Source organism: Daktulosphaira vitifoliae, unplaced genomic scaffold (assembly GCF_025091365.1).
Source record: "Daktulosphaira vitifoliae isolate Bord-2020 unplaced genomic scaffold, ASM2509136v1 Scaffold_2, whole genome shotgun sequence".
Classification (NCBI taxonomy): Eukaryota; Metazoa; Arthropoda; class Insecta; order Hemiptera; family Phylloxeridae; genus Daktulosphaira; species Daktulosphaira vitifoliae.
Window position 1 is genome coordinate 45,159,038 of NW_026099573.1, and position 11,866 is coordinate 45,170,903.

Sequence of the window (11,866 nt, forward strand, 5' to 3'; positions counted from 1 at the left end):
CCTTCAAGGATAAAAACCCTTATTTATAATTTTCTTAAATGGGAACCCTTATTTTTAACTTTATAATATGATAGAAAAAAACATTACAAAGAATTTTGTTCGTTACAGCTTGTTAAAGTTAAGTGATTTTATGCCAAATTTCTATTGTCATTTTATTAAATACAGATGTCATTATTAGCTTCGATGCGAAGCTGAGAAGGTATTGGTTTTACTAAAATGTGTTTATTTATTTATTTTGTTTTTTGTGTCTGTTACCACTTTTTCTCAGCTCTCACCGAACCGATTTCTTTCAATGATACGCCAAAAGAACACAAATCGTGTCTAGTCAAAGACATTACCCTCAAAAATTGAAAAAAAATCCCTCGTTCCCCGTAAATGGGGGAAACCTCCAAAAAAATTACAAATTTAAAAATCGCTAATTTTCGAAATTTTTTCAATTTTTTTTACTAAAAACTGCCGTAACTTTTTTAAAAATAAACATATCAATATAATTCTTTTTTTTATAGATGCATGATGTCATTACCTATCATTTGGTATATTTGTAAATCTGACCCTTAACCTGCCCACAGGGGGGGATTTAAAATGACAACTTTTTCACAACAAATTTACTTTTTCAACTTAACTTTTGAAAGTGTTTCGAAAGGTCTGACACTTTTATATATATCTTAAATTAAAGCTAATGTAATATACTTTATTGTGAAAAAAAAAAATTTCGGACTTTATTTTATCTTCATGGTGAAAATGGCTACCGAATGCTATTTTTGTGTGAAAATTTTCGATTTTGTATTTTACATTTTTAACTTTATTATGCTATAACTTTTTGAAAAATGTATGGATCATTACAATTTATTAATGAGAAGTAGTATTTATATAGATCTTTCATTCGGCATACTTTTTTTTTAAATCGGATCATTTCCCTTAATACAGGGGGATTCAAAACATGAAAATGCATATAGAAAGTAGAACTTTTTCAACTTAACTTCTGAAAGTGTTCCAGAAGGTCTGACATTTTTATATATATTTTAAATTGAAGCTTATGTAATATCCTTTAATTTGAAAAAAAAAAATTTGACCTCTGGACTTGTCTTCATGGTGAAAACGGCTACCGAATGCTATTTTTGTGTGAAAATTTTCGATTTTATAATTTACATTTTTTACTTTAAAGTGCTATAACTTTTTAAAAAATGTATGGATCAATACAATTTTTTCATGAGAAGTAGTATTTATATACATCTTTCATTGGATATACTTTTTTTTTAAATCAGACTATTTCCCTATATATGGGGGGGCTTCAAATATAAAAAATGCATATAGAAAGTAGAACTTTTTCAACTTAACTTTTGAAAATGTTCCGGAAGGTCTGACACTTTTATATATATCTTAAATTGAAGCTTATGTAATATCCTTTAATTTGAAAAAAAAAAATTTGACCTCTGGACTTGTCTTCGTGGTGAAAGTTGACATCAAAGTTAATAAAAAATTACGATTTTTGTAAAATAATTTTTTTTTATATTTTTAACTTAATAATGCTCTAACTTTTTCTAAAATGAACATATCAATATAAATTTTTTTTATATATATACTTGATGTCTTTACTTATCATTTGGTATATTTGTAAATCTGACGCTTAACCTGCCCACAGGGAGGGATTTAAAATGACAACTTTTTCACAAAAAATTTACTTTTTCAACATAACTTTTGAAAATATTCCGGAAGGTCTGACACTTTCATATATATCTTAAATTAAAGCTAATGTAATATACTTTAATTTGAAAAAAAAAATTTACCTCTGGACTTGTCTTCACGGCGAAAATGGCTACCGAATGCTATTTTCGTGTGAAAATTCTCAATTTTATTATTTATATAATATTTAACTTTATAATGCTATAACTTATTGAAAAGTTTATGGATCCACACAATTTTTTTATGAGAAATAATATTTTTTAATAAACCCTTTTTCATTCGACATACTTTATCTTAATCGAGATATTAATAAGGAACCAGCAGATCAAGTAGCTTTTGAAATAAAACACCAATTTTTTGTAAATTAAACACTATCTAAAGATTTGCATCGAAGCGTTTATTTTTGATAGTGATTTTAATCACTGTCAGATATCATTATACTTGATCCAACTATACCACGTCACAACTGTGCCGCGACCCCCCTGTGCTGGGTTTTTTTTTTTTTAAGATAATTAAAAAACCAAGAGATAGCACTAGTTTTCTACTACTGTAAGAAGAGGGCAGCTTAGTCAACGGTTGGCCAAATAGACAGTTACTGTAGGTCGTAGTTACACAATCCCGAACAAGTAACTACTCAAGTACTTTTTGATCACTACTGTAATTATTTGGCGATCAATTGTATTTTGTACCGATGGAACGATAGTGTAACGACCAAGTGTAATCGGTCCTACTCGTTTCCATCACTAGTTCTCAGTATTTATTAATCTATTGTGCGCGTAAGATGGATTATTTCAATGATATATTGGATAAATCGAATTTACTCGTTGAAATCGATCCAAAGGATAGAGTTTTCAAACTAGTTATTAAATTATTGAAAAATTATCGATATTTGCATTATTTTGCGGAACGTCTAGGCGATAAAGTCAACGGTACCGGTAGAGACTTTTTACATTACAAAGGTTGTGATTTATCGGATACGGGAAAGGAATCGGATTGCTCAGTTGTGAAACAAATATATTACGAGTTTTTGGATTCAATCGAAACAATTTAAAAGACGGCGAATGCGATTCGCAAAGACAATAAGCCCTATTGGATCTTCAGACTTAAATCAAAATGGCTACACCAAGGTGTAAACTTAATAAAATTAACGACTTGATCGATTCATCAATATATAGAATTTCATAAATATCTCCCGTATACATTGGTCTGGACCCGGACGATTAATTTTGGTCAAAAGTCAAATTGGTAAACAATCATCAAGAACTTATCACTGTCGATTTACTACATAAAATGTATTATGTTGTGTTTTTAGTATGAAAGACAACATCGAATAGTCAAACAGAAAATAAGTCTTTATTGAGAAACAATATAATTGTGAATGGTGTGTGTGCCGGTAATCGCACTCGCGAGTAGTGGACAATTCCCACTACTAATTTATTTAATATTTATAGATACGTAACACCTCTTTCCTTATAAAATTTTCATTTTCATGAATTTTCATGAATAAAATTTTAATTATCGTTATCGTTCTCGTGATTGCTATTATTATAATCGATTTTAATTGTCGAATGAAAATCAGCTTAATTTTTGTCCGAATTAATGTACTTATTATCAAAGTTAAATGATGATAAACCATATGCCCATCGTTGTAAACGTTTTGCTGCGTATATTGGAATACCTTTTTTATCGCCGAATATGCATATTAATGGTAGTGGTCCTAAGTGTGATCCTTGTGGGATGTCTGATAATATGTGAAAATCAGCAGAAATATGAAAAGATAGTTTTACTGCCTGAGAAGGTTGTCTGATGGAATTTTTAATTGGCCTCTTGATATATGATTAGTCCAACACTTTTTTTCTCCTGCAACTAAATCTATCAAATCTGGATATTTATTTGAGAACCGATTAGCTACATAACCTGCCACAAATTCTACGCATTCTCCCTCTATTTGATCAAATGGTTCTTCAATGTCCAGCTAAAAAAAAAATGTAAGTATTTGTTGTTTTATGGTTCATTAAACATTTTAAGCTTATATATACTTCAAATTGTTCTAGAAGTTAAAATTTGATTTTGGAATATCTGTTTCCTTTACATAAATACTGCTGTTTTCTGAAACAGTATCATTACAGATATCTTTGAAAAATTCTGAACTATTAAATAACTCTGATGTATTGGTATTTTCAGTGGATACTAAGTGAGAATGCTTACCTAATATGTACTACCTAAAACTAGAAAATGTATTGAATTATAAGTGATATCTTGTAATCTTACTTAACTTAAAAACAAATAAATTCTAACCAGTATTTAAAATACAATGCAGTTATATTGTAGCTTGCATTTCCGGCTATTCCTTTTAGGAAACTAAAAAAATTTTCTAATATATCTTGATTAAGTTTTCGAGTCATGATATATTCATGACCGTATAAGTTTCTTACATCTAATAATAAATTTTTTAAATATAAATTGGTAACCAAAATTCCTACAGAGAAGTTTGAATTGGTATAGCGTGAAAATAATATCTGTATATTTTTATAGTCTAAAATTTGAATAAACAATTTAAAAACGACATAAGTATTTTACCCTTTTGAAAAGGTAGTGAAGTCGTCTTTTTAAAAACTCTCATTGATTTGATAAAACTATTCATTTTATTAAGTAAATAATTTTGAATTGTTTCGTCTAAGCCATAACTTTTTACTCCTTTATCAAATTTATGTTGAGTATTTAGTAGGTCAAACCAGTCATTGATATGTAAAACAATTTCTGAGCCTGTTTTAGAACAGGCTATTTTTAGCCATGCATAAATTTATATAGAAATCCAAAATATAAAAAATACTAAATAAATATTTAATTTACTTCTTTCCAGTTATATTTCTCAAATAATTTTTTTTCTCCACCATATTCAATAGCTTTAGATAATGAATTAGATAATAACTGTGCTGCTAACTTAATCTTCATTCGGCCTGTCCCTTTAACTAATAGATGTTTATTGTTCAATTTATAAGCCAATTTAAAATCGTGGCTAGAGTTCAACGTAACTAACTCTTCAAAAATATTTTTCCCTATAAATTTTCCATAGGAATGTATAAAACCTCTAAAATAATTATTTAGTTGTTAATTATTTAATAAGTATTATTATAGAGATTTTTTTATAAACAAATTCAATACTTGTCAATTAAATGCTTTCTTGCTAATTTTAAAAGATATAAGCATCTGCGAAAACATGGATGTTTTGGTTTGAAATAGGATATTTAAAAGGAGTATTATCTATAAATACATCTAAAGTTTTTCATAACCCCATGTTTGATGAACCAATATCATTTATCATCGCTTTGACTTTAAATCCAGAAAAATGCAATTGTAGAATAATTTGGTATAACAGTCTTAGTCATTAGAGTATCGTAATCATACCTAATTGGTTGTTTCCAATTACCTACTAACCCTATACATTCGATAATTTGATTAAAATAAGTATAGGATTACACTTCTTATATAAACATTAAGTTATCATATTTATTTTATGCACCTGAAGCTATAAGTGTTTGGACACACTTTTGAGGTCCAATAACCCATTCATTTTTTTTGTCAAAACAAATTCTACTAGAAATATACGTTTCATCAAAACAATTTACATTTAATTTGTCAGCTATGCTCATAAATTATCCTCCTCGCGGTCAACCACCGAGCGGTAAACACTCTCTCTAGTTTTTGACGTCCTACGTGAATTTTCTCTATCCGCCGTCGTCACGTGTTGCACATTAAAAATTACTTTTATACATCTATTATTATTTAATTGATGTTTCAAAACTCTAATTTACCAAAATAACTAATTTATGAAAATAAATTTGAATTTTATTAAATAGTATAGTGAAAATTAGACGTTTAACTTTGATTATTGTACTATAATAAATTTTGAAAATATTACTTTAGTTGTATTTTTATGTTATTTTGCTCCTTTGTAAAAAAAATTGTATGCACTGTTTGACAAATTTATATTAAATGATTTAATTTATAAAATTTAATTTATATTAAATAATTTTTATTAAATGGATATGCTTATTTTTATACGTAGATGAATTATTATTTAAAGATTTCTATGTTAAAAATAAAAATGTTTCCTATTTGATAGCCATTAAAATTACTTTTCGGTTTTAATTTACATATAGAATTACTAAACCAATAAAAATAATTAATTTAAATAAAAACAATAAATTAATTTTCCATATTGTATATAGAGGAGTTTACTCCTTTATTTCAAATAAAAATATGTCAATTTAAATAAAATTGTAGTAATTAATAATATTATTAAAAAAACAATATAAAACTTAATTTTCTACCCTGAAAAAATGTATTAAAATGCTATTTTTTAAAAGGAGATTTATTTTTCTTTTTAAAATAATTATAAAAAAATAAACATTTAATTTTACTAGTCTCATCATATTTTTCTATTAATGTAAATGTATTGTTAAATTAATGATAAAATAATAAATTTTATGTATTATTTACATGTATATATTGATTATATTTAATTATTAAATTATGTTTTAATTATAAAAAAAGAATGTATGTTTTTCATTTTGTATCAATGCATATGTTATTTAAATATGTATACAGTTAATGCTTCTATTACTACTGTCCGAACTTATATTCATTTATTATATTTATTTAAATATTTTTAAAGTGCCCAAGTTTGTGCAGATGCATTGTTGGAAAATGCAATAACGTAGAAATAATATTCGTTTTAGGAGGTAATAAACCCACCTATTTCCCCAACATTTATCTAAGTTTCCAAATCTATTAATATAAATTTGTATTGGCTGAATATTTGTTTAGATTATATAATAAGAATTGATCATTAGTTACTATTATTATTTTTAATTAAAAATAAATTTAAATTAACATTTTTAGTATATTTTTAGATTAATTTAAATAATTTATAAATCCATATAATTTTAGTTTCTAATTATTATTATTTAATTGTTTTAATAATTGACTCTTGATATGATTTATATATTTTTCTAAAAAGTAAATTATGTAATAGAAATCCATATTAAATTTTGTAGTAATTTTTGATTTAGGATTATATTTTAATGTTCTAATAGTGTATTTTAGACTTTTATCAAATTTTCAGTATAATATTTTTCTGAAAATTATTTTTAAGATTTTTTTCCTGTTTTATTATTGAACAATTTTTCATATTAATTTATAAAAAGAGCTATAATGTTGATCTATTTTTAACTATCAAAAATTCACATATGTGACATATTTTTACAGAACAAAATATTATTTTATTTGAAAACAATACTAAATTTATTGCTTTTGTAACTATCACGAATAAAAATCATAATGATAATTATTGTTCATTGTATGTAGTTGGTAAATTTTTAAAAGAATTAAAAATTTAATCAACATATTTAGAGGTTATCTTTATTGAATTCAGTTTTTTCTGAAATAACTTATTGACAAATCCTGTTTCCGTACTATACTGTCAATTGTGTTATTTTGGGCTGATGGTAAAACTTGGTACAGTTGAATATCTATTATCTATTATCATTTAAGAAATATTAATCTACAGTACTAGTAAAATGTTTATAAATATTTTTAAGAAACATAACTGCCCCGAGTTTGTATGTATAATCGACTGAACAGTAATCTATTTTTTGAGTTTAGTCCAATTATTTTAGTGGTTCAATTTTTATTGTTAAAAGATTAAATTAATAAATACTGATAAATGTGGATTGTATACAAGTACTTCCTTGTAGAGGTTGATGAGTGCAATCAACCTCAATAAAAAATATAATCTGTGTATCTATTAAAGTCATTATATGGAAAAAAGTTATTATAATTTACAGATGACTTTATAAAAATATGACCCCCATTTTTCAATAAACAATGATTTTTTCATAAAAATGTACAAATTAAATTTTGATTTACTTTTATAAATCATCAAAAATATTAAGTTCATTGTAAAAAACAATTATTTCTAAGGGTAACTATCGAAAATTAAATGTGATTATATTATTTTTTTTTACCATTAAACGAAGAACTATGTTTTATTACTTTTTGAGATACAAGGATTTTAAGATAAAGAAAAAGTTAGAAACGACGTAGTGTTTAGAAACGCTCTGTTTTTAGTATAACTCATAGAATTCTTGTATGATGATCACCTCTTTCGCCAATAAATTAAAATTACATGAACTCAAAATGTAATAATATAAAACTAGTTATCTACCAGTCAAAATTTTATTTAGTCTATTCTTTATTTAATATTAGGTTTCTGTTTGAAACTTTAGAAAGTTACTCCTAAATTATAACCTTAAAATAATTTTTTCTTACAATAAACTTAGTATAAATAAAAATAAATCAAATTTTAGTTTGTATATTTATATGAAAAAATAATTTTTAACAAAAAAATTAGGGTTATCATTTTTATAAAATCACACTATATATATATAATATTTTCTTTTACATTTGTTCACGAGTATATAAACAGATGTAGCCATTGCTAAATTGAATTTTTTTTTAATAAAAGAGTATTAAATTTTATTTTTTAGCTTGGCTATAATTTATTTTTTTTCTGTTTGTTCGTCATAACGTTACGAAGTTATAAATAAAAAATGTATTCTAGTTGAAGTTGCCTTAATAACAATTGTTTAAAAGTATTTATTTTCGTCTAATACTAATAGATTTGTTTGATTAAATGTGATTTGTTACATTACGTTAATACATTATTATTATAATTATTAGTTATATTATAACTTAACAGAATTTATTTATAACTCCACAAAGGCTGATTACATCAATAAATAAAAATAAGGAGAGTAGATTATTTGAAGCGTAGCAAGAATATTTTTTTGGTCTTTAAAACAGAAGTAACCCCATGTTTGAAGCACTATTTATGCCAATTATTTCTAAACTAGTTGATAAAAATATTTAAAATTCGTCTTCCCTATAAAATTGACTTGAAACGTCGCTAATTTTATATAGAGTTGTGGATAGTACTTACAGTAGTAGTTAATTAAGTATATTAATAAAATAACAAAATAAGAATTTAAATTAAAAAATAAGACAAATAAATATTATATCATTGGTAATAGGGGTTACTTAACAATTAATCATCGCTAGACACAAATATAACAAAACATAATTAAATAAATACAATCAAACAAAGAATATATTTTAACTACATATTATTTTGCTGACTGGTATTCTAGATAATTAGAGGGTTAAATTTCAGTCTTGAAATTGATTGACTCACGCACAAGATAGTGCAAATTGAAAGTCGATTGTACAATGTACATACGATATACATAAGGCATAAAATTACTAGGAAAATTAAATGAACGCCCCAGTTTAAGACTTTAAACAACTCAAGACATTTAATTTTGCACTATAATAACCTGAAAAAGGATTTTCACATTTCCTTTAATGTGGAATTAAATTTTAAAAATGTACTCTTTAAAAAAATAATTTACCTACATTAAATGTATTTATAAACATTAAGAGTAAAATAATAGAAAACTTAGATATCAAAACTCAAAATTTAGATATTTTGTGTCGTTGTTGTTTTGAACTGGAGCGTTGAAATGAATAACGTAAGGTGCTTTGAATCACAAGGGTAATTAATCAGTAAAAACTGATATTTTAAAATGTCAGTCAATGTCGTTGTATAGATTTCATGATCATATTAATTACTTGTATAGGGTTAATGATAATATATTTTTATCTTTGTGCAATGTGATTACTAATTTGGGTATTGTTTTCGATCATGAATTAAATTTTCATGCTTAGCTAGACAAAATGTGTTGCAAAGCTTTTAAGACGTTAGGTTTTATAAGGCGAATTTGTAATGATTTTAAATTAGTATCTTCTTTAAAGACTTTGTATTGTTCTTTAATGAGGTCAATTTTAGAATATAGCTCGATTGTTTGGGATCCAGTTACTGCGTGTGATATGATGCAAGTTGACACGGTACCGTATATTTTGCGATACGTTTAATACACGGTCACCTCGTCTTTTCCATCAGCCTCCTTATTACAACGCAAGCCCAGCCTGATTATAGTTCCCCCGCTATCTAGCTAGGGTGCAAAGTTCATCTACTGGAGCGCGGTCAACCACCGAGCGCCGGCGGTAAACACTCTCTAGTTTTCTCTATCCGCCGTCGTCACGTGTTGTACATTAAAAATTACTTTTATACATCTAAATTAAAATCTTAAGTTGTATTATCTCTTTCATTTAAATCGTAATATATATATTGGTTTATTTAAATTTCTCTTGTTTTCTTTTGCTCTCGGCCAGTGCCATTGTAGTGATACTTTAGACATTTTTGTGCGTATTTGTGTTACATATATTATATTTAAGAAACAAACTTTTATTGGTACTCGAAGTACCCGAGTCAAAGTTGAACGAGTGCAACGTAAATTTTTAAACTTTGTGGCATATAAATTAAAAATTGATCACCCATCCCATGACTATACACCAATAATGCATCAACTCGGTTTGCTTACGTTAGCTGACAGCAAACATGAAATTAATCTAACTTTCCTCAGGCGTCATATTGATGGTCATATAGACTCCCCTGAACTATTAGAGCTAATCAAATTTAAAGTTTCATATTTTCACGCGCATCATTTAATTCTTTTTTCTGTATCTAAATGTAATACCAACTACCTAAAAAACCAGCCATTTTATAGAATGATGAGTATTGCTAATAAGGACCCGTCAACTTTATTATATTATTAATTGTTGTATGTTTGTATTTTATATTATAATTGTACATAAAATTTAAGTTTATTATACTGAAATTTGGGCATGTACCGTATTAAGAAAATAAAATTTAAAAAATAATTTTCTATTTCACTTTTTAAACTAATTTCGAGAGGTTTAACTTCAAGTTCTTGAAAAAGGTTAACTTTATAATTGAGTAGGTAAAATACATGCTGTATATATGTAATTTAATAATAATATTATATGAGTATACTTTTTTTTTAAATTTACTTTATAGGTAAAGGAATAGCAATTTGTTTAAATTTTCCTATCCTTATTTATTGAATGAATTACATAATTATCATTTGTAAAATGCAATGAACAAACAACAGCTAAATGAAATTAAACAAGCTCATAATTAACAGCATATAAAATGATGAAATAATAGTGTAATTAATTAAGAATTCTGAAAAAAATATGATAATGTTAATTAAGACTTACTTATTTTTACCAGAATCAAAATTTATTGGTTTTTTATTTATTTAGCCAAATCTTAATTGTTTTTCCCAGAATTTTCTTCAGACCGGATCTTTTGGAAATCGATATAAGGTTATTTTTTAATTTTTATTAACGATTTTTTTAAACTGTCACTAACACAACCAAGAAACTCACAAAAAGGTATTTTGTCATCAAAAATATAAATTTTAGTAAAAATATGAGTGAATTATCTCAAGTTTTCAATATATATTAAGACATTTTAAATAAACGCTGTTCATTTTATTTAGTGTACCCGGGGTATAATCATTTCATATTAAATAATTTGCAAATTGAATAATATTCAATATATTTATACTACAATATAAACAAATATATTATATTTGTTTATATTGTAGTATAAATATATATCACAATAGATTGATATCAATCAATAATAGTAAAAGGTACTGATATCATAAAAAACAAAATATTAAAGTTGCTGTCAAGTATTTGATTTAAAGAATTGTATTTTGGCGGGAAAACAACGGCCAATGAAATAACGCGAACCACTACTATGGGGGAGAAGGGCGGGATGCGTCAAACCGTCCAAAACTCGTTTATTGCTGACATACCTACCTTATTAGTCATGATCGCGATTATATGCAATGCATGCTTCAGACTAATTATAAACGCTTTCGGTGACATTGTAACAGATAAGATTTGCTGCACGCCTGTTGCGCTCATTAATCTCACTGATAACAAATTCATAGTCAGATTCTTTTTTTATATATTGTGACGTTGAGTTTTTAAGTGCATCAACTTCCGTTAGTAATTGTTTTATTTAACCGGTTTGTAGTATTGATTTAAAAGCTTTGAAATCAAGGTCGCGTTCGTCCATGGACATAAGAGTTGCATTTATTGTATTATTAAACATTTTTATTAGCTTCGATGCGAAGCGGAGAAGGTATTAATTTTACTATGAAGTGTTTTTTTTTTTTTTTTT

At 25.8% G+C, this 11,866-nt stretch overlaps 1 protein-coding gene across 1 annotated transcript; it reads right to left on the bottom strand.

The window, feature by feature from the left end:
* Positions 1–3,112: 3,112 nt before the first annotated feature.
* LOC126898316 (uncharacterized) lies at positions 3,113–10,922 on the bottom strand (the record flags this gene model as incomplete). The annotated part of the gene is made up of 3 exons (XM_050672257.1): positions 3,113–3,658; positions 10,741–10,778; positions 10,898–10,922. Coding segments are annotated over 3 exons (255 nt in total), but the record flags the coding sequence as incomplete, so codon positions are not given.
* Positions 10,923–11,866: the final 944 nt, after the last annotated feature.